General features: G+C 35.9%; 1 protein-coding gene across 5 annotated transcripts in view; it reads right to left on the bottom strand.

Moving 5' to 3' along the window:
* Positions 1 to 24,702, bottom strand: part of ANGPT1 (angiopoietin 1) — a 166,308-nt gene that overhangs the window by 47,522 nt on the left and 94,084 nt on the right. For 2 of the 5 annotated variants that reach the window (XM_074897615.1, XM_074897618.1), the window contains 2 exons: positions 11,174 to 11,290; positions 5,757 to 5,858 (listed from right to left, as the gene is read on the bottom strand). In XM_074897615.1, coding sequence (XP_074753716.1) covers positions 5,757 to 5,858; positions 11,174 to 11,290 — 219 coding nt within the window. Of the gene's footprint in view, positions 1 to 5,756; positions 5,859 to 11,173; positions 11,302 to 13,990; positions 14,002 to 24,702 lie in introns of all 5 variants that reach the window. The other 3 variants (XM_074897617.1, XM_074897613.1, XM_074897616.1) reach the window with 3 other exon arrangements.

Raw genomic sequence — 24,702 nt, 5'->3', positions numbered from 1 at the left:
ATCCAGGAAGCTGCATCATATGCTTGCAGAGGAAAATACTTTTTAGTTCCCAGCAATCTCTTTTCTTTAGTCTAGAGGAAAAAAATTAGTATGCATAAAGATGCAGAAAGTGAGCTTTTGACAAAATCATTTAATGTGGAATAGTCACAGAAAGAGCAGTGTTACCATCTTAAAACCTGTTTGATAGTATTTGAGTTCTCTCTTAAAGAACACAGTAATACAGCAAAAGTGAGAAAATTTTGTGGCTGTATCAATGCATAGCATAGCTTAAATACTTATAATCCAGAAAATTATTTAAAATTAGTTCAAAATAGCTAGTTTTAACAAAACCAAGAATTATGAAAGATATTGTTTCCACAATATGAGCATTCAAATTATGGGCAAATTTATTCTTTCTGTCAAGAATGTTCTCCTCAGCCGAGCCATATGGTTTATGTAATTTTTGTTTTTAAAAAAACACATCTGAAGTTATTTTCCACTAAAATAGTGGAACAACAATCATGAAGCTTATACAAACAATTTAAAATGTGTCTTGTGCCTTTTTATGCAGTCAGCCTCTTATTTGAAAGTGATGAACATAACAATCTAACATGACTGGAAGGGGTTGGGGATCTGTCTGTAGTTGTTTGATTTTTCAAGTGTTTGGGGAGAAGAAAGAATCTGCACACTTTTTGTAAAGACAAAACTGCAACAGAGAAATTTCCATCATGAATTAATGTTCCAAAAGGGAACACTACAACAGCTTTTTTGTCTCTTTGCCCAGGTCAAACACAACGTTAACTGTAGAGAGGACCTATTTTGAAAAAGAAAAAAAAGTGCAATTAGTATTGCTAGTGAAACAATATGGAAGAAAAAAATGTCTGAGTTTAGAGGCAGGAAAGGTGGGCAGAAAGAATGATAACATAACAGAAATCTGGAACTGAAACTTTCACAAGATAAATTAAAATAAGACTTAAAACAAATGGAGACCATAAAACGATTTAGAAGAGTACATTCTAAAACAGGAGCTGGACACTTTGCAAATAAAATTTAAGTAACATCTGGAAGTGTTCAGAATGAACTGGGAGATGGTACCAAGAAATAAAATCTTTGCTGGAATGGTAGCTCTTGGTATGAATAATTCAAGTAGATCTAGGTGCCCAAATACACAACATGCAGTCTGCAGGACTTGCAAGGACTGGTGAGGTGAAAACATTAGGTCACCAGTAACCCGGCTGTCACAAACTAGAAGGTCTTCAGGAAATAGTTGGGACCTATGTCCAAACTAGAGCTTACTCACAGAGATGAATTGTTGGAAGAATATCAAAAAGGGCAAGAAACATCACGCCTAGAAGGAAATGAAAGACTTATAGTCCAAAGAGGTGTTCAGCTGTCTTTTAGGTAAGCAGAAGACACGGAACACCAGACTTGTTATATTAGTTAAAATTTACTGAGCCTCAGAGAAGGTCAGATTATTCCAGATAACATAATGTAAATGCCCACTAGCACTGCATCCAGAAATACTTCCAGAGAAAGTTCTAGTAACCATCTCTGTGGCCTGGCTCTCAGTGTGTCGCATAATTTAAGCCACAGAAGAGCATAAATTATCCTGCTCTGGCATCGTACCATATTGGCACTATGAAGCTAGCCATCAATTTAACCCAACAGCTTTAAGAAGAACAGAAAAAGAAGAAACCCCAACAGAAATTAAAATGGTTTTGTAGATGTGCTTTTCAGGCACACAGAAATGCTAATGATGACTTCTGAGATAAATTGGCAGCAGACTTGTTTTAAGCACTGAACTGGTGTTGGATTCTTAGATGTTAATTAGGAACATGAGATTAAGAGGATGTTGAATTCACCGCTGAATGTCATTATTGCCTCAAAGAACCAAAAGAAAAACCAGCTGCTGGTCAGGAAGATAGGAGATGGTTGCCATAAAGCTTAGAAATTCAGCTGTGAGTCTGATATATACAAGTGATCCTAATCTAGCTCATGACATTATGAATGATTAAAAAAGTGATAGCTTGCTTTCATCAGAGAAAGGAAAATAACAAGACTGTAGCAATAAAGGCATGCAGTACAATTAAATACTGACATACAAGAAAAAAAAAGCTGGCTAGGAAAAGGAATGTTGTGGGCTAGCCAAGGCACGCAATTTCAAATACCTATTGAGAGTCTTTCTCAAATGACAGAAAGCAACAAAATAATTTTAAAGGTCTGAGGAAGCCCCCAATAGACTTCACCCCCAAGAAGCCCCCCTAGGAAAATGATAGCGAATATCAGGCTGTTGAGTGTGGAATAACTTCTGTGAAATTCATGGGAATTATTAAACTAGACATGCTAAAAGGCTAAAGAATAGGGAATCCAATACTCCATCACTTAATTTGGCAAAAATGGAGACAGTAATGGGGAAAGGTGTGTTTATCCAAAACTGAAAAGCTGGAAATTGAGCAAGAAGACTTGATAGCCAAATTAGCACATGAGCTAATAATTTACTTGGATTTGATTATTGCTAATCACTGCCTAATAAATGCCAGAATCTGTATCTTGGAGAGTAAGCTTGTGGAAACCCCCTTCCTTATAGCAGAACAGGTTTGTACGTGATAAGAGGTTTTTAACTATATTCTCCTTCTAGAGAAAACTCTAATAGTGTTTTACATTCACTCCTCAGGCAAGTAAATATGAAAAATCTTTAAAACCTCCTTCAGGGTGATCCTAGCTGTTGTTGTTAAAGAAATTACTTGTTGCTCCACTTCAAATTTTTCTGATAAGCAACAAACAGTACAATGGAAAATCCATCTCAAATTGTGAAAGAACAGATGTAGTAGATACTGATAAGAAAAGGACAGAAGGATGAACTCACAGGGTTTCCTCTGAATTTCTCACAATTAGTATTGAAGGTACAAAGCTGAAATGGCCCAAGAGATTTCAGAGTCAGAAATGAGTTCTTAGAAGCGAAGGCACAAATTACACTGCACAACATAAAACTAACAACAAAACTGAACAATACCAGTAAGTACATATGTCACTAAAGAAGAAGATGGCATAACCAATCTTGCTTAACAATAAATCTGCATAAAAGTTTTTGTATTCATTAGCTATTCTTTTACATACTAAAGAAAATGTAACTTTATTTTCCAGAGTGGAGATTGGATGCCAGTAGAAATTAAACCAAAAGAAGAAGGAGACAAAGTAACACTATTACTGTAGTATCACTGACTTTGTGACAATTTATGCATGGATGGAGTTCTGTATCTCCTACTTAGAAAAGATCTATGGCTACTTTATCTCTGTCTTAACTTGTTCCCTCTGTTGGTGTCTGGAAAATATATTGAACAGGAATTGAAGTACTTCCATGCAAGCTGAAGGCACCATCGTGAAACTGAATCAAAGACAATGATTGCCTCATCGTTGACAGGTGACTCCTTTAATGTGCACCCTTTCCAAGTCACTTGCTGTAAGCTTAGAGTCGGAGAAAATGTGCAATGGCCTCCTACATCTGGAACAGCCAATAACTTGTTAGGGCATTAGCAGTGCCACAGTTTGGTGGCCTGAGTTCCTGTTCAGCTCAGAAGCTTCAACAGTTTTCCAGATTCTTTTCCAATAAGAACTAAATGCACTGAAACTAAAAGAAGTCCCCATGACTTCTTATTGTTATTACACTATTATTATTGTTATATTGTTTGTTTCCGTGATTTGGAGCCTTAGTGAGCTACAAGCACAACAAGAATGTCAGCAAATCTGGAAAGCTGTGTCTGAACTATGGGCTGGGAAAACACATATTAAGTACAACCACTCCAAGTAAGACCAAATACCATTGTGTCCCTCACCACAATACCTGGTTTCCATTGGAAGAAACACCAAGTATTTGTGTTATGAAGGAGAGGAGATGTGATCCAATAGACACCGCACACCCTCTCTGAACAATGAGGGAATTAAGTCAGTGGTGTTGTTGCCTTGAAGCTCAGACACTGTCACTTATTCCAGCTATCCACAGAGCATCCACCAGCCTCTGTCTTTCAACATTTGGTGATATAATCACAGAGGAGGGCATAACCTAGTTACTTTGGTGAAATGGTTCATAGAAGCAGAGACAAGCCTAAAACTCACCTTTTCTCATGACTTACTTATAGGATATGTACCAGTAAAAGTCTAAAACAGTTCCTTTTTATTTGGTAGAAGTAAATGATCTCTTAGAAGACTATGGTATTCCTAAAGAGAAGCAAAATTAATTCAGACTACTTGAGCTAGACAAAATGAACATAATCTAATCCTGAACAGGCTCACATTGTTGTAAAAGATATTTTGAGGAAAATGTTTGACTAAGTGAAGGGATATATATAAAAAAAGGCCACATGGGAAAACTTTAAAAAGAAGGGCTTTTTTAATTAAATGGTCTAAGAAAAAGCACAGGAGGAAAAAAAAAAAAAAAAGAGCAAATCTCAATAATTCACATGGTATGTATAAATTAAAACAGCCTATATGCAGAGAACAAGTTAGGTTGCATATACAAACTCTAATTTCCTCATAAGTAGAAGTTCTATAATCTTCCAATTTTGGTTCCCCAAAAATAAACTGATGTTTAATATTTTATCTGACTCTAAACCAAAATAGAGTAAAAGAGTTTTCAAGTTTCCTGCTACATTAAAATTATGAATTCTAAAAAACAAAAAAACAAAACAAAATAAAAAACCAAACAAAAAACAAACCAATTTTGCAAATCTGTTAAAAAATATCTATTTGTTATTTTAATATTATTTTTACTTCACATATATTGTGAAAAAGATTACATCCTCTGGTCTTCTACAGTAGCAGAGGTCTGACACGAACTGTTACTTTTTACCCCTATCATTTTTATTTTCAAGTAATGTAAGAAGATTATTAAGAACACATCCATAAATTCCAAAATTATATTTTGGTTCAATGAGCTGATATTACACTTATTTCTGAAATGGTAAACTCTGTAACAGAACTTTTTCCCATAGAAATTTTTACTGAACTGAACTTACTTTTATTTTTAAACATGTTAAATGATCTCTTCATTTAGTGTTTTTTGAAAACTATTGGGAAAAAGATTTTCCTCTTCCAGGCTGATAACACAGTTCTGAAAATTTCATTGGGAATGTCCTTGAAATCCAAGCCAGTCCTCAGGGACTTAGAGAAAGGAGCTCCATCAGAACGTGTGATCCGGCAGCGAATTAAAAAACTCAGAAGTTATTTAGATTGGAGTAAATTTTTTTCGAATTGGCAAAGGGAAAAGTCAGCTGAAGTCATGTCATCTCTAATTCGGTAGGTTATTTATTTTCTTTTAATCCTATTTGAAGTATCAACATTTCCAGTATATTAGCTTGATTGGCAGAGGTGTTGTATGACTTGGGATAAACCCCAGTAAAACCTTTCATTCCTATCTGAGGTGCTCCAAGTTCTAAAGGAGTTCCCCTCAGGTGAAAACATCCATGCATTAGGAACTTCATCACATGCTTATTAACCCCTAACATCACAGCAAGTCAAAACTTCAGACACACAGACAGCAACATTCTTTAGTGCATGTGCCTGGGCCTGACCCCATTTTAATCTCAGTAATTGATCTGAAAGCAACCCTAGATCGTGGGAAATAACTAATTTTGTAAAAAGAATATGACAAATATCATAAAAGGCTTCAGGACCACACCATGTCACCATAGGCAGAAGTATCTGCTTAAGATAATAGCAAGTATTATTTGAAATCTAACACTTCTATTAACTGTACAAGTATTCCACATTTTAGACCTTACCATTTTGTATTCCTTCCAGCTTTTCTGAAAATCCAGACTCCCATCTTCTCGGTGCTGTATAACCGTCCATCCTCCTCCAGCAATTTCCATATTGCAAAAGACCTATGCAGGAATAAAAATATCAAAACCACAATAAACCAAATTTGCATCGGAATCTTACCATCCTAAGGGGAAAAATATTTGCGAATAATGGAACTAAGGAAACCTCTTTTTCTATGGATTAATGCCCTATGCCCTTGAATATATTCCCAATCACAACAATTACAATTACTCCAATTACAACTGGAGCGTCTCATGTTTAGTGTAATTGTCCCAGTAATGTCTCCCCCTGAAACCGCTCGTTTCCTCTTAACAAGCAAGAGTATTTCTTTCAGCGATAACATTTTCTATAGCTTTTACCAGAGTGTCATTCTGTCTGAGAAAGAATCTTCAGGAATTCTTAAAGAAAATACCCATTCAAGATGTCCAAAATGTAGCACAGATGAGATTATTCTGCTTTGCCTCATATTGTAATGTTATCTACAGTATGCCAGCCAGTGTGCCAAAACAGAAACAGGTGATCTCAGTCTAAGCTGCCTTATAGATGACAAAGGACAGATAGGAGCAGGCTCCAGAATGGAGTTCTGTGGGACAAGCTCAGAAGTTAAGACCTATACAGAACATGTAAGATCATACCCTGCCATCACTGCATGAATAAAGTTCTAACTTAAATACTGAGATTCTGTATATTAATTCTGTAAAATCTGTCAACTTTGCTAAAGCTTGATGTTAGAATATTGTGTCAACTGAAATCTGTTAATAATCTTAAATAATTTATGCAATAATCAAAATGGATATTTAATTTTCATTCATTTTTCACACTTCTTGCATTATCCTTTCAAAAATATAGAAGATGAATTATGAAAAAATGCAAATACTACTTATCCATTCACATTTCTTGGTATGTGGTAAGTGATAGTATTCATTTTTGTTCCTATTTTTGTATGACACTTGATATTAAAATCTAAGTTTCTCAGTACTACTTATTCAAGCAAATTTTCCTGATTTTCATTCCCGTGTAGTCATCCATGCCACATTGACTGTGCAACTGTTCTAAATTTCATTTGTCTGTGCTCTTGAATAGTTATATCCTTCCTTTTAAGTAAGGTGTTATATGTAAGAGGATTGAAGAGGTGTTATCCATCAGTTTAGCTTTTGGCATTCACATCAACAAGCGTTAATCCATTCAGCACTGGTTGGTAATTTAAAGCTTTAAGTTGCTTTCCCAATTAAAGGTTGCTATCCAATTCAGTTAAATAAAAATTTGTCCCTCAGTTGACTAGAGAACCATATTATATTCTCAGGCAAAGCAATTCCAAATCTTTCCTACTCATAAGCATTGTCACAGTCATCCTGTGCAAGTGCTTTGGTTTTAATTTGCTCCAGGCATGCCGAGTGAAGTCCTTGTGTAGGTATAGGAAGGAAACAGAATACCAAACAGTGCAAACATGTGAACTTGATTTAGGGTAACCACAAGAAAACCCACAATTCGCTAGACAAATATTATCGCCCTATTCCTCCTTCAGGGAAGACACTGAGTCAAAACATTTATCTACAGGATTTAATTTCTTTAGTCTGATTTATAGTGAGAATTTCTAAATGATGGATTTATTTTCCTTATAAGTCAGTTCAAACTCACATGAATCTATTGCCAATTTTTAAAGCATGAAATCCTCAATTGTATTAAGAATACTCATTTTAAAGACATGCGCAAATGATGGTGTATATAATGAAATACCTATAAAAAGACTTTGATGTTTTCTGAATAATATAGCAAATTAAAAGAGAAATCTGCACAACGAAAGAAAGATTTACCAGCAGCATGTTATTCACTAGCCATCATTGTGTGGTCTGGCACTTTCCACGGTGGTAGACACAAACACCTGCTGTATTAACAGCAGTGCCAAGCTCATTATAGATGTTCACGGCGCACAGCTCTAGCCAACAAATGTCCCAGACTGGCTTCTGTCCCAGACAAGGTCAAGGCACTCAGCCATTAAACACCTTTTAACGTATTTTGATATTTAACCCTCTACCAGAAAAGAAAAGCATGAAGAAAAGTGACTTTGAATTTCTATAAATCTCTAGATTCTGAGTTTATCATCAAGAAAATAACCTGATTTAGATTAAAAGAGCATCCAAAGCATTGTACACTTGCCCCTCCTTAAATGCATGTGTTAAAATACTCAAACTCCTAAAAGGTGTGTATGGGATTATTTAAACATATTTTAGCTTTATGGACTAAATTATTATAAACATCATAATAAACATTTAGAGATAAGCCCAATTTTAAAGTAAACAAAAGGGGAGGGATAACCACAAGTCTACCTTGTTGGCATGGAGCTACAAGCTCAAGACCAGCCATTTGAAATTCAGGGAATGTGCCTCTGCTACACAGAAACCAAGCCTGAAGGTAAGCATGTCGGGATAACCATTTCCACAGTATAAGAGGCTATCATACATTTAATGGGTTGAAATTCTGGCAGATACACTCAGAGAGGTCATTGACAGCAATTTGGTAGGAAGCCTACAGGCAAAAAGTAGAGGGGAAGGAGTGAAGACTGCATTCATGGCAAAGGTGGCAATTGCTTTTGCAGAGCCATAAAGACCCAGATATATAGACCCCACTAGTAATTAATAACATTAAATTTTCAGTGCAGTGCACCCAGAAGCTGGTAGAAGTCATGCTTGTGAGGGAGTTAGAGGAGACAGTAAGAGAGTCAAATACATTGATCCAAGGGGAGATACAGGAGGTCTGTGTGCACTCAGACCAGTCCCCCTGGACTACTTCAGCTCCTGAAAGTGATATGGTTCCTTCGGCTCCAAAATGGTGACAACCTCACTCCTGCTACTCCTCTGCTTCTCAGCAGCCTCTGCTTCCCCTGTAGCTGACCTCACCTCTGCAGGGGATTAAGAGGACTCTTCTCACCTTTGATTCACTATGGCCTAGGGACAATCATTTGTCAACACCATCAGGCATTGCACACACACACACACACACACACATATCAAAGTAAGCCAATTAATTAGCTTAATATTTAAGCCTATTTTTTTTTTCTTTTCCCATCTTAAAAATATGGGATATTATTAATTAAGATCCTTTTAAACTAAAATGAGTCACTAATTTTTGATGCAGGCCTGGAAGACTAATGAACTAAGTGAACTGTTGAAGCTAGGAACATGAAAGAAAAATTGCCATTAAATTTGTAAGCATATAGAAATGAGGCATATAAATGGTATGGAGCTGTAAGCATGGAGGATAGTTTTCTATGAATATATGAAGGTAAAACCAGCAAAGAACTAGAACTGACAGTAACATTTGTATATGTGACAAAAGGATATTTTCTACTGAATTTCAGGATTCTAGTAAGTATCCCTTAGGAAATATAAAATTAAATTAAGATATATTTTTGTGAGTTGAAGTATAAAATTACTATAAATAAGACAGTTGCCAGTGGCTGTATGACAGGAGATACAATATATTGGGCCTCTTAAGACATGTCAGAGTCTTGAGTTGTGGTATCCAGATAACTAAGCTGGCTTTAAACAAGCAGGTACGTCTCTATTGAGTACCTATCAGGATATTAACTTGGGTCCCAGAGCTATCTAACTGTGTCAGTGTGATGCTACCTCTGGGCTAATTAGTCCTGGCACAGTGCTGCATTGATGTGATGTGATAGTTCAGTTATCTCTGCACAGCACTAGCTTGCAGACTGTTAATATGACCTTAATGTCTAAAAAACATCTGTTAAAGCAATCACACTCCTCACTTGACTAACATGAACATGGCTGGGATCAGCTCTTGCTCTGTTATCACTAGAGCAAGACAGAAACAGGTGGTAGCAGAAACGCCCTCAACACACACATGTGTTTTCTTGCTAAAGCAGGAAGCTTCCAGGAAAAAATAATACAATGATGTCAGCTGAGTTGTGCTGCCTGTATGGATTGATAGCAGTATCTGCAAACAGGGATACAGCACAAATACAGGGTGTCCATAATGTCACTGTCCTTATATTACCCGTGAAGTGGGTTTAAGGTAAATATACCAGATACATTAGTGCCACGTTAGTTTCAGATAACTGTTGTTTTTCATTTCAACCCAGCTTCTGGGGATGGTTCATGAACTTTAATAAGGCTAAGAAAAGCCACTGCCTCTATGTATGTGCTATTTGGACTTCGATGATGTATCTCTGTTTTGAGTGCTTCTGCAGAACTGCTTTTATTGTTCTCGTCCAGTTCAGTGATGTTTAAAGGGATTTCTTTATTTTATGTCATGCCAACTATTTTCTATTCACATTCACCGGGGTTATATTGGTCTTTGTCCATAGCATTCTCTCACCTCAATTTTACTAATGGTTTAATGAACTCTTATCCCTCAGTAAAACATAATATCTTGACATTTACAGGCTTCCAGACACCTCTAATAAAACCAAATTCGGTTAGAAATAAGTTTTACATATCTTAATATCATCATAAAATGACTATAGAATATAACATCAGTAATGTTTGTTACTGTGTTTTCCTGTTTTCAGGGTCACCATTTTAATGCAGTCAGAATAAATTCACTAGACAGATGTGGTTCCCTCCCTCTTGTTTGGCCCACAGTGTATTTTTTTCTCCCAGGTAATCAGCCCTTAGCTTTGTTTGGGGCTGCTCCCAATAGTGCCCTGTCAGAGGAAGAGCCATCATTCCTCCATGTGTAAGTTAGGCTTAGGTTATTCTCTCATGCTCCTAGCTTCAACTGTCTCAGGTACCTTAGCAACAAATATCCTCCAAAAAAAGAGTCTTCTTTACAGACTAATGTTTCATTTTCTTTTAAAAAAAACCTCTTCTAATGATATTTTTGCAAGTACAGGATTATACATGCTTCATCACTTCAAACATTGCCAATATTCAGCATGTTGTGTTCTTTACAGCCAAAAACATTCTTCCCTGTTCCCTACAAAAGTGGAATTTTTGTAAACCTTTATCTTTAAAAACTACTCATTCTGATATTTCTTTCCCTGTGCTACCAGATAATCCCTCTACCAGCTTCCTCATTATAGTACTTTACTAATTCTCTTCTAAACTTCATTGCGGATTTATTTGCAGCCATAGTCTGATTCAACTGAACTTGCCAAGTAGGAGGATTTGAGTCAACTATTGAGTGTATGTTGGATCTTAGGAAGGACTCTGTCAGCGAGAAAGTAGAATGTCTGCAATAATACAGTTTGTCACTTTCTTCATTCTATTTATTTTTTTCAAGACTGAACATAGCCCAGGTTATTCGTACCAGTACAACCCTTTGCAGAATGAGAACTTCAGTAAAGGCTCTGAATGCTCCTTTAAAGCCAGAGCAACATCGTATCAACAAACAAGAAAATAAAACAAGTATTTACCTTTTTAGGATCTGACACATTGTTAATATAAATAGTGTAGACTCCGCTTTTGTTAAAACCAGATTGGTATACATCTGCACAGTCTCTGAAAGGCTTTTCTTCTTCCTTTTTTGCATTCTTTAGTAAAACTGCAAAACAATAAAAATGTGGTAAGTTACAACAATCTTAAGCATTTCTGTATCAAGAAAGTGCACTTTTGTACACTGTATTCCTTTTAAACATACACAGTAGTAAGTACTATGGTTCTTACGCAGTTAGTGCATTTGGTAAATTCTAATAGAGAAGTAGTGTGAAACTTTCAGACAGGTGGAAGAGTAGGCACCAGCAGAAGTATGTCAGGACAGCATCCTGCCTACCGAGAGGTGAACACAGCACATTCCTTCTGAGGGCAAAAGTCTGTGCAGCTGCATGTGTCACCTCTGACTCAAGCTGTCTCTGGGTGGTTGCCAAGGAATTCTGCAGAGATGGCAGATGGAGGTGGAAAATTTGGTCAGTGTTGTGATCAACAGGTGCTCACCTAAGACAGCAGTGCAGAACCCTGGAAGGATAGAGCTTGTGCCCTTCCTCCATGAGGTGTGACCTTTTAAGTAGCCTAGGGGACTTGAGTCAAGGGAGCTGTTTGCTTAAGTTTATTTTTTTGGCAGAGAATTATTTAATGATTTTCGTATCTACATAATAAGAGTTGCTAAGCACAATTAGTGAAAAAAAAAAAAAAAAAAGAAAATCAGTGCTACTGAAATCAGTTGTTTAGAGTCATGATGTTTTGAATTTATTTTTAGCTCAGAACAGGAAAACAATTAATGTTAAAACACGAGTGCAGATCTTGATCCTGTATATTGAAGACAGGCCACATATATGAGTCTGGGCTGAGAAATCAGGAGGGCAAGATGTTTGAGGATTCCAGTCCTGAACAACCAGGAGATTCCCTGTAGAAGGAGTAACATCTGAGAGTGTTCCTTCACTTTCACAAACAAAAGTAGCGTGACCCCACAAGGATATGACTTCATTCCAACAACACATACTTTAAGCACATCAGGATTCCCATGGAAATCCATCAGTCTACTCAGATTCTTAAAGTTAAACATGCCCTTAAGTGCTGTGCGGGATCCGGGACGGCACTTCATTAATTGCTACAATGAGGAAAAAATATTTAAGTCCTGCAGATGCACAGATTGTCTGGTGACAGACACATCTTTTTTGGTTTTGACTTGAAAGTGTAAGTTATAGGTACAAAAGGGACTATAAATTATTCGCTCTCAATGAAGTGGCCTATGCTGCAAAACTGATGGTTAATGGTAATGGTGTGCACAAAAGCAATGGCCTTGCACAGCATGTGGGACAATCCAGGCTATAAGATGGTATGCAGTAATGCCAAGTCTTTGTGGCTTGATATACTGCCCCACATTTGAATACCTCAAAGCAGCATTTTAGGACAGCAAATTCTTTCCAGATGAATTGGAATTAATACCATTTCACCGATGGGGAAACTGAGGAAGAGAAAGGTTAAAAGTTTTACCTCAGTGATTTTGTGAAAAGGTGAAAATAAAAAACCAGTGATAAATCCAATCTTGAACCATAAGACTATCCTGCTCTCTAGGTAAGCATTTTACACACATAATATTCTTTTTTCACTTTTATGTGTTTTACTTTGTTCTTTTAAATTTTGATTTTAGCAAACAAAACCCCCTTACATCTCTATTTCTATGTATTTGCTGTATATTTATTATTTTTCTCCAACACCATCAATAAAAATAAAACCTGATTCATAAACTTGCATATGAACTTCAATTGGAAAACCAATGGCTTTGAAACTTGGCCATATCTGGAAAATGTAGTGCTGGCAATGCAGTAGATGACACACTTCCCAGTGAGATGGCAAGGAATGAGGTCCTCAGCAAGGTACACATCAACAGTGCACTCTCTCAAAGGTGCAGTTTTTTTGATAAGACAGAACTGTCACCTTCACAATTTGTGTTAATTAAAGATTTCATGGTACTTTCCTGTAAGCAGATGGTGTTAGTATCAATGGCCAAAGTCCAACCTGAATAATTACTTGGGGCTGGAGCCAAAGCCTAGAGGAGTTAAAGCAGAGCTTCTCATTGATTCCAGGGGGCTTTAGATTAGATTCATTCTTCCTGGCCTGAACTTCTCTAATGCTGTTTTTTCAACTGCAGACATCAGTCTTTCTTGTCTGAAAAAATGTATTTAGCTGTGCAGAGGCAGAGTGATGATTTCCTTGAGTTTTAAACTTATATTTTAATATCTATATGTAAAGAGATTATTTTACCTCTATTTAACTGTTATACACACATTGAAAATCACTTGGAAAGAACTACTTAAGAGTCAGTCAAGGAAATCTCAATTAGGTTCTTTTTTAACCGAAAGTTACACAAAAAAATCATGAGTATATCCTAAAGTTTATATTATTTAGCTTTTTAAACAAAGTAATATTTTAATTACAGAGTAATTAGAATTAGATTTGAAAATAGTTTTCTAAGTAGATTGATCTCTAGGAAGCATATTTAGAAATAAACTCTTTCCTCATGCTTAAAGACTAGAAAAAAACACAATAGAACTGCTGTTGATGTAAGAGATGAAGGTGGCAAGGGCAGATAGATGCCATAGATATGCCCAGTTCCTTCCGTCCTTCCTCTCAGTATCAGACAACTGAAATACCTGAGATTAGATACATCAGATAGACTAAGCAACCCAACACTCTTTTTTGCAGCGGTGGGTTTTATTCAGTGAAGCACTGTAGCCAGAAGATGGCTTTCCTTGGGTGCTTATCACCCCTCTTTCAGGAGCTGGTGCTCCCACTGGAAGAAAAGCTTAGCTCCTTGTGAAGGACCTGAACTATAACAGATTGCAGCACAGTATATTAAGCATGACCAGCACAAAGTTTAGTCTTTCCTAATACATCAGACTGTATTTTGCAACAGCCCAAAGTTATCAGCAAATGGATACTCAGGAATGTTACTGGCAATGTTCTTTTAGGGTAATATATATTTTTTTCTAAGATTTGCTGTTGGTTTTTTAACTTAATATTCCATACAATTTCCAAACCACTTCTACCTACTATAGCTCCAGACTGTTTTTTTTTCTATAGCATTAAATAGACCCTGAATGCTTTATACATGATTCAGGAGCTTCACTTAATGTATTTGTTCACATATGGTAGATGCGTAAATAATTAAAAAAAAAAAAAAAAAGTAACAAGGCTCAAAGAAAGCAGTTCTAAACTAAAATATGTAGCCATTACATTTCTTTGTCCAGCTTCAAGATCTTAATTTACTTTACAGATTTCTAAAGTTAGTTTAGCTATTTTCAAATACAATGTTTATGCCAAAGTTTTATGTACCAGAAGAAAGATAAGTCTATGTCAAGCAAATAATATGATAATTCTTTAAACCTGAATGCTTAGCCAAAATTTGGACCCTGGAGGGGTATTTTGATTGCCTTTTTTGGATGAATAAACGGGGATTAAGCAATTATGCCTATGTGGAAAATCTTGCCTTCTTGAACAAAAGAATTAATTAACAAGAGAAATAAATTCTTCTCTGATAGCACTTCCAAAAGCCTTTTGGTTCATTTTTCGACCAGTAACTTTCTCTTTGGGCTATGCTAAATGTGTTTCCTTACTTGATTAAATATTTCTTTCAGTTTTCAGTCTTTTGGCTGTTTCCTTTCCTTGGTGCCCCGGATGATGATTTGATTCCAGGTAATACACCAGGTACCATGAAGAGCCCTGTCAGATGGCTGCTCCCATGTAGAGGCAGCAGCTGTGGCAATGCAACTGCTCTGCAGCCCTGTGGAGAAACAGGAACCCGAATCAAAGAGGTTTCTGCTCACTCACAGGCTGTAAACTATCAGGGCTGAGTAGCTGTTCTGCTGCTCCTACTAACAGGGTATTAACCTTCAGTAGAAAGCTGGGGTGGGAACCTGAGGTTGTAGCATCTTTAGTTTTCTTAGAAAGAGTTGCTGGCACTTGCAAGTAGAGCAGAGATACATAGGACTTTTTCCCGAAAAAGTAGCCAGGGAAATCCCTTAATTGATTGTTAGTTGTGTGTGCCTCTGTGTAGGGTGAGACTATTTTTCTGCTATCAGTTATGAAAATAAGTCAATGAGTTTACTAGTTCCTAACAGCTATCACAAATGAAGGATTCCTGCTTTTCTGTCTGGGTTTAAAGAAACACAAACTGACTGCTAAGAATAAATAGCTCTGAAATATTTAGTAATCTAGTTTTCCTCTAGAAATATGAAATTTAAACCATACAATATCTATCTTTTTTCCTAGATGCATGAAAATTATCTATTCTCAACTCTACTAGAAAAAAAATTAAAAATATATACTTGCTTTTTAAAATTTATATTTCTAATTGTTTTAGAGAAAGTGAAGTGGTTATCTCATTGCTTTTCGAGCCTCCATCATATATCTGGTGAATGAATAGTACAGTTTGTCTGTAAGCAATAAAGAATGTTAAACTGCAGTTCATTATGTTGATAGAATCAATAAAATCATATTTGTATTTACTAAATTATTTAAGATCCAAACTGCCATGTTTGTGAAATCATTTGAGACTGAGTTAATCACTAGAGTCTTACATCCTTTAGTGATACTGCCAGCAAATGAAAGGCAGCTGTTGGGTATTTTGCATGATAGTGACCTATTTGGACAGATATGCAGAGATTTCTGTAGTGTCTTAGTGAATTATTACATTTTCATTGTTTCAATGCTTTATTTACATGAATTTAATTTTCTTATAGGATTTAATAATCACTATACATACCAAAAGACATTTTAAAAAAATCCTTCATGCATTTGAAGCCAGAAAGGAAAAGTCTCTCCCCATAACTTACTGTCAAATATAATTGACCTAAATTTTATCTGCTCTATCAAAAGCTTCTGAGGTGAAAATTTCTGTCCCCAGATGAGCAGCTTCTGAAAAGGAGAAGGTTGTAAATGGATGTTTTTTACCTACAGCTGTAGGATCCCAGGACAGGGTCATTCAAGGACTACCAAATGGCAGTTTCTGTCTAGATCCAGACTGCAAATACATTTTGCCTTGATCTTGTCATGGTTCCAGACATACAGTGGGGAATCCTACATTCTGTAGGAGACCCTGCATCTCTGACCTCTTTTCCAGACATTTGGGTGCAGCTGGTGTGCACAACCCGTTCCAGTTATGATGGCAAATAGTGCCTGGCTCACGACGAATCAAATCAGGAACAGTTTGCTAATGTTATCAAAAGGATGTCAGTCAAATATCCCCAGTGAGAAGGCCTGGAACACGTCCCACACATGTATGTATGTTCCCAGACCTAGCAGCAGGAACCACAAACAGATCTGACAGAGAAACAGTGAAGATTATTTTTGTTTTGAGATGGAAAAATATGCAAAGAGTTACAGCCACTCAGTTTTTGCTGACTTACAGCCAGAGGTATAGTCTGTTTTTCAAGTGGTCTAGTCTTGCATATACCAACCTCCACTTGAGAGCAAACATTAAACTGAAACCCAATAGCTGGCTGTGACAACTATTCCCTGCAACAAGATAACCTTGTGACAACGCAGTTGTGCTGCAAAAGTTAGACAAATCACAGGGAAAGGCATAAACCTGGAGGCTGACTTCAAGTCAGATATGCTTTCCAGATAAACACAGTGTTGCCTACAAACTAAAACGGTAGTCATAGAAGCGCACATTTGCGTCCCTGCAAAAACGGACTTTAAAAGGGCATTTTCTAGATTGTAGTTTGTTCAGGTACATAATACAATGAGTTTTTCCTTTCCAAAAAGTATTTCTGGATTATTAAAGTTACCACTGTCAACCAATATAGCCAACGTGAAAAAGAATTAGAAAATTACAATACATTGACATGTATAAAATTGAAAAAATATTGCAGTTACTTATTACTGATAAAACATCGGGAAGTTTTTGTGCAACTAGCTAGTTAAGTAAAAATTTTAAATGTTAATTTATATGCACTTAGTACCCAATTCTAAATTATTATGAAGACAAACTACCAACACCTGATTCAAAACTTTCTCCGGCATCAACTTTATTTCCTTCTGTATTAACACTATGTTTTATTTTTGTCTCCACAAATGCTGAAGATCATCATTTTTTTAAAAAAAAAAAAGAGTGGAGATGATAATAATATGAAAGCTGCTTCTGAATGTCTTAGAGTCCGGCAGTCCTCTCAGATAAGTCATTATTGTACATGATTGCGTAATCACATCTGTTTATTAGGAAGGTGAGAGAATGTTTAGGTCTGGAGCTTGGACATATATTTTCTTTCTAGAAAAGTATACATTCACCAAAATGCTTTTCAGAGTAATATTTCTTTGTGGGATTGCTCTGAATCTGACAAAAAGAGCTGGCGAAAGGCAAATTGGGGAAAAAAAAAGTTCATTTTGACATACTAGAATAAAACATTTGTGTTCTGGGAACTATTATTCAATAATCAAGTTTATATAGTAGACATTTGCAGATTCTAGTTTATAAAACTTTATTGTCAAGACTCCCATTAATCCCAAATGAAGTTAAGAGAGTGGTTATACCAGGCTACATTGCCACTCCAGCCTCTCCAGTGTCCCATCTCCAGCATCTGTCATGGATCTTCCTCACCAGACTCGATCTTTTAACCCTCACTGATCTTCTGTTTTCTTCTTTGCTTACACCCTCATAATTATTTATATTCTCCTTATTTTCTTTTTCTTTTAGGCCTTCTCCTGCCCAGGAAAACCCTAAGGTTTTCAAGGGATGGGCTAACACCTGTCCCAAAACAGTCTTTAGTTGGAACAGATGTCCAAAGCAGATAACTGGAAAACAGAATAAGAGCAGGCAAGCATATCCAGGAATTTACAGCATAGGTTCTTCCTCTGTTAGATATAATATCTGCATATCTAATAGTTTTCGAAAGAATTTTCCTCCATTAATTTCTCCAGTTATTTTTTTGAAGCCACATGAATTTTAATTATTCAGTGTCCCATACCAAGGAACTCCATAAAGGTACCACATGAAAAACAATCTTCCATTGCTGGCTTTTGAACAGTGTATTTCAGATGGTGACCCTTCATTCTTAGCTGAAAGTGTCAGTAATTCTCCATCCACGCTCTACAAGCCATATATGATTTCTACTGCATTCTTCTACTACCTTTTACACTCCCTGAAGTATCTCTGAAATACTTAATGGATGTTATTTCACATCTTTGATCATCTGTCTGTAGCTTTTTCCATCTTCCCCCCCCCCCCCCCCCCCCCAGACTCAGGGTCCAATACTTTATACAGTATTTGAGTACATCATGAATTGTACTGTGGTACATTTTTTTCTGATTTTCTTTCAGTTTTTTTTTTAATAATTTATAAAATACTATTTTAATTTTGATCATTGATAGGCAAGTAGCACTTACTGTGTCTTTCATTCAAGATTTCTTTGGGAGCTTACCTTGAACTTTCACAGGTATTTTAGAAGGTTTGAGAAACCAGAACTCTAGAATTCCTTCCTCACCCCAGGCACACTTATCTGCTGAATGATTAGAATTGAAAATGCTGGCCTTCATTTAAATGTTTAGAGTTTATGACAGTATAAGTAAATATATATATATACACACATATTTTTAATGTCTAAGAGATCACTTAGTAATAACCCAAAACCCAGTGCAATGGCAGGGTGTCACTTAGAGGACCAGTGCTGTTCCTGAAATTTCTGTTGATTGTAGACTGCCTCATAGCCACAGAACGAGTAAGTTAATAGGAGATCTGGCAGAAAGTGTTTTGGTTTGGTGTAGGAGGACAACGGGGGAGGAAGGCATGGGGGTTTTATTTGCTTTGTTGATTTGTTGGTTTGTTTCTTTGTTTGTTATACAGGTTTATCATTCCACTGGAGAAGCTCAATGATACATCTTGTGACCCTCCAATTGCTAAACTAGATGGAGAAGTGGAAGGATATTTTTTCCCAGGATCAATGACAAAAGCAAAAATAGCCCCTTTGCCATTAACCCCTAGCCCTTCATGGCTGCACGCGAGGCTCTTACTGCATATGGGAGGCCAAAACGGATGTGCAAACCTGTCTTAAATACAATCCAGTATAACTATGAGGCCATGCTGAAATGCAGTTAGTAGGGCTACAATGATTCTACCAGCCTAGGAAGTAGTATACTCTCAGATTCCTTAGGAACATTAACGTTCATTACCTACAAGAATTTCAGATTCATATTTCTTAGGTGGGGAGGACAGAAAAAAAGGTGTAGCCAATTAGATGCCTCACATTAGCATTTACAGAAATGTTTTAACAGCTAACAGATTACTTTTTCCTCCCACACACCCTCTAAAAGTATGAGGTAAAAAAAGCGAACCATTGCATTCAAGAGCACTTGAGCTATTAAATAAACCTCAAGCAATTAAATAAATAATTTAAAGCAGAATTTCCCTCCTGTAGTGCTGCAGGAATTGACTCAGTCTTGGAAAACGTTAACACAGTGAGCTTTCATCCTCTCCAGGGCATAATTATTTACTACCTAATAAATTATCAACAGTTATCAAGTTTGTTTCCCAATAAATCCAGCCTTAGTGACTGGTAACAACAATAATGCTTCAATTCACTGTGCATTTGAAAGACATCACTTAGGAATACCATAAAATGGTCCTCATTAGTGAGCTGAAATAGAATGCCTTATGGCCCATTTACAAAGAGATAAAGACACTTAATTATCCAGCTGCAATATAGTTCCCTAAGACTTTCTGCTTGAGACAGCAATTTTGTGAGTAATCAGCCATTCACTAGGATGAGAACTAAAGAAGTCTTTCAAGAACTGCTACAAGACAGATTAAGCCAGTGGCTTTGTTTAATATTTCCAGTGTCCATATTTCTTTAATTGATTTATATTTTTCCACACAGGCACCCTAATGTGCATTTAGTGTTTCCAGCTGAAGAATGGTATGCATACAAAGAAATTTTTCACTAACAAGCTATTTGGGCGACACCAACAACCTTCCTGGCTGGTTTATATATGCTGATGTCCCTCATCATATCTTTGGTGTGAATTTTCACAAAGCAGAGTGAAGAGGGATTTGACACTGAGATATACTGTAGAAATGAGGGTGGATAGTTAATTCCAATAGTAACAATCAGGAATTTAAATATAAAAATATGTACTTAATGTATTAATTTTTCAGTACTAATAAACATTGACATCCTGTTGTGACCATCAAAAAATTAATAGGGATAAAATATGGGAATACCCAATTCTGTTCTGAAGAATTTAAATATTTTCTCACTGACAAAAATTTCAAATGCTTCACATTCAAATTGACTTATTTCAGTACTGAATCTCTATTAAACCACATCCTGGCTTGATCCTACATTTTGTTGCATCTTATTACATAGCATAACTTGGAAATTAATGGATAGTTGCCTGAGCAAGGTAAGAAAGTATTTTTATTTTTAAATCATGATGATTTGGAATTAATATTGTTATTTAGTTAGTTTTAGAAAATAAGAATATAAAATTAATCTGTCCCAATATAGATACTGATCATATAAATAGCAGCACTAATATCATCACCCTTTAACAAATAATATGGAGAAAAAAGGTACTTGCATATACAATTCAGCTCATACTGAGACAACTCAGTTGAGGAAAGTGACTTTGTTGACTCTAAAGAAGTCCAGACCAGGACTCCATATCTACAGTGTAAATGTTAGGTGAGTCAGGTGAGTCTGACCCCCAAAAACTCTTACTGGAGCTTTCTGAGCATCTCTGTAAAATGCATATCCATACAGAAAGTCTCCAAAGTAAACAGGAAATCTATTGCACCTGAACAGAAAAAAAACAAGAAACATAAAATAAAGCTGGTGCTGATGTGTGTGTGTGTAATTAACATCTACACAACTGTACAAAGACAACATGGCCTCCAGCTCTGTACCTCAGTGGGTCCATGCGTTCAATCAGATTCAGCTACAGTAAGGGTAAGGGGACCCCTCTTCTATGACACTAAGTGCAAAATTAAGATTCAATATTTCCCCAGCTTTCAAAATGTAAAGAAAGGCACATCAAAAAGTGGAATGCTTCTTTATAACAATGAGCTTTGTGAATTGCAGGTGAACATTTTCTGATAGCATTCTGCTGATCTCTTCTTAAACCAAGGTTATTTCTGTTATTGCTTTAAGATGTCTTAAAAAAATGAAAGTTCTCATAAAATCTCTAAAGCAGGAGGAAGTAGAGAGAAACTGAGCAAATGGATGTTTTCTGTATTCTTCAACACACATACTGTCAACCTGAGCTGAAGCTATTTGCTTTGACATCTTTGGGGACTAAAGCAGGACTTCATGACAAAATAAGGTAAGTGTAGAACACCAGATGGCTTCAGTGCATTAAATAAGGTTCTGTTTAAAGCTCTGCTGTGATCACTCTAAATTTGTCAAGTGTGTGTTTCTTAATTAATTCCTAATTAATATTAAGAAAATCAACCTTAATAAAATATTGGAATTCATAGAAGAAAGCGTCACTTGTTATTACATCGCAGTATGTTATAACACGCTGTAATAAAAATGCAATTTCAGATATAAGGAAAAAATCTTGCACTTTACTCTTTTCTTATAAACAGTCACACTCCTGATCCAGCTCAGACCTACCACTTGCAGCCAAAGTTGGTCAGAAACTTCTAGATTTTTGCTAGCTCATTTTGCTTGATTCTGTGTTTCAGAATTAAAATAAAGTGACTGATATGCCATGCTCTAGGTTTCTACCTCACTAGTTATGACTTATCACACTGAAAAAACCCTTAGCAATGTCAAGAATGAGGTACAAAGAGGAGGCAAGTACTTAAGGAATGTAAAGATACTGTTAGAGAAATGGTACCAAACCAAACATGCTGTCACCTCAAAATATATCTCAGTTGTGTACAAATAATATTCTTTCTGTGCACAGAAGAAAAGTGACCAAGAACCCTATCATACAGTCTTACTCTTCTACACTGCTGTCTAAAATCTATTTAAATATCCTCATTATTGTATTCCAATATATGACTGAATCAACATAATACAGAAAAATTGTCTTGCTGAACACAGTCCAAACATTAAGATTTAAAATTGCCTTTCAGAATACCTGAATCTGTTATTTTATCCTGGGATTCACACTGGGGCTTTTTTTTTTTTTTTTAATACTAGCTTGTATTATATAAGGTGTCTTTGAAGTCTTTCGAAGTCTTTCTAATGAAGTAGACCAGTATCACTGCTGGGACAATTCTACTTATGTCAATGGTGTTTCCCCTGTGCATGTAACCTTCAGGTCATTTCTTTGATGTTTTCATTCTATTCTCATTTTCTTCACTTCAGCATAAATTTTAACATAATAACAACTATAGTCTAAGAAGTGGAATAGACTATTTACTGTTTAATGTTTTAAATAAAATAATTGCTACGCCTTTTAAAAGCATGAATTCCATTCAAATAAATTTTTGGACATATTTACTTTTCATGCATAATTTTCTAAAAAATGACAACTACCCATAAACCAGGAGATTTGTACCTTTTCAGAAATGCCAGACCCACTAACCACGTTATTTACTTACATTCAGGCACTTCTGGGAGGTAAATTCTTAGCATATATGTGTATTATTTTGAGAATTAAGCTTAGCTTCTTGCAGCATTCAAAAGGAAGCTAATGCTTCATTCCTTTCCTGCTGGGAGGTCACAAAACCAGACATTTATGACAAAACTTTCTCTACTGCTCCATTAGTTCTCTGAAGTGTATTGGTTTAGATCAAACATTTTAACAAGGTATATTATTATGCAGTCTGATGGACAACATAAAAAACAGGAAAATGAAAATAAGTTTAAGGTTGAATATTCTTTCCCATTGAATTTTTACATTCCCTTATCCTGTGGGTAGGAGTACTTGGATTTACACAAATTAAGGCTAACACAATAGACACTCCAGATCAATTTTCTTATACTGGAATAAAAAGACAATGTATTTGAAAAGATATGTGACTTTTGACTGGGCACATTTTGTGATGTTTGGCTTGAAACATAATTTCCCACTGGATCAATACTATTTCTAAATTCCTTGGTTTGAACATGCACGCACTTTGATGACGATGTTGCCTATTGTTTAACATAATTTGTAGTGTATTCCTTGTTTGGGGTTTTTTTTTCAGTGATATTTGTGTGACTCTACATAGCAGTATATATCCTTTTCATAAGTAATTTTTCTGATGTGCAAACTTAGAAAGTCTGTCACTAAACTATTTTCTGTGTTAAAGATTTATTGTTGGATAGTAACAGTGATATGCCATATGCTTTATCCATCCTCAGACAATACTCAAATTAGTATGAGAATGAACAGATTAAAGAAAATCATAAACACAAAATCTTTCGACTCTTGCAAAGAATAATGTGATCTCTGTCCAACTCATCTACTACAGATGAAGGACTTCTAGAGTCTTGGAGATAGTCATGTAATATCTCTATAGTGATTAATTAAGCTTTCACTTCAATGTTTGTACTTCCCCAACTTTTGTTGGGGAAAAATAAAGTTTTAGGCACTTATCTAGATTTGAATTTGGCAATTACTTAATCTTTTAAAAGTTATTTCAAATTTTCACCATTTGGAAGGCTAGTGTCTGAAAATGCTGCTGGTTTAGAAATTCTATTGTAGAGATTTATTGGCAGCCGCTGGCAAGATTGGTGCCCTTGACTAAAAAAATGCATCGACTTTGTTACAAATCTATTTAGCCATAGACACAGGCCAAAATGGAGACATGAGAGTCCCCGTGGTATCCTGCATATATGTCAATCTCTGTAGGTTTTGTGACCTACTAGAGTGTCTATTTTAAGGATTACATGCAACTGAAATCCTAGAATCACTCTCTCTGGGACAGAGGTGGGTGGTATTTTGGAAACCAAACTCACAAACAATTCCAAGTTTTACAGGTGGCCCCCATCCCAAAACTGGTCTATACCAAAACTGACAGGGAAAGTGGGATCTGGATTTTGCATTTACATCCATCTATATTTTAAAAATGTATCCTTGGTGTGGCTTTTACTTTTTTCTCTCTTCCTCATTTGCCTTTATATCCTTCAGAAATTCTCCTAAAGTTTGTCTAGCCACTGTGGAAGTGCGAAAGCAGATTTCTTAGGGTTGTCATCCAGTACCAGGGAGTAGTTAGCTAAGCTTCTCAGAGTATAAAAAAAGAGTATGAGTTCTCAGAGTATGAAAAAGTTTCTGGTCAGCCCTGTATCTCTACACTGTTCAGCTATATTATTCACAGGCTCCTACGAGGCAAACTTCTGAAAGTTTCCCAACTTTTTTGAATTAATCTAAAAATAAATCTTCTGATATGTTTATATCATTACTGGAGGAAATTCATCTCATGTTTTGTAATCAAAAAGTAATGGTTATTACCATCTTGGTTTCAAATGAAGTTGTTTAGCTGTATTATTATTATTATTTTATTAAAAATAGTTTTAAAAATACTAACTTCAGTTTCACAAATTGGAAAATCCTGAGTACTATGACTCACGCAAGA

This window comes from Athene noctua, chromosome 2 (genome assembly GCF_965140245.1).
Source record: "Athene noctua chromosome 2, bAthNoc1.hap1.1, whole genome shotgun sequence".
Lineage (NCBI taxonomy): Eukaryota > Metazoa > Chordata > Aves > Strigiformes > Strigidae > Athene > Athene noctua.
This window is presented reverse-complemented; position numbering and strand designations above follow the sequence as displayed.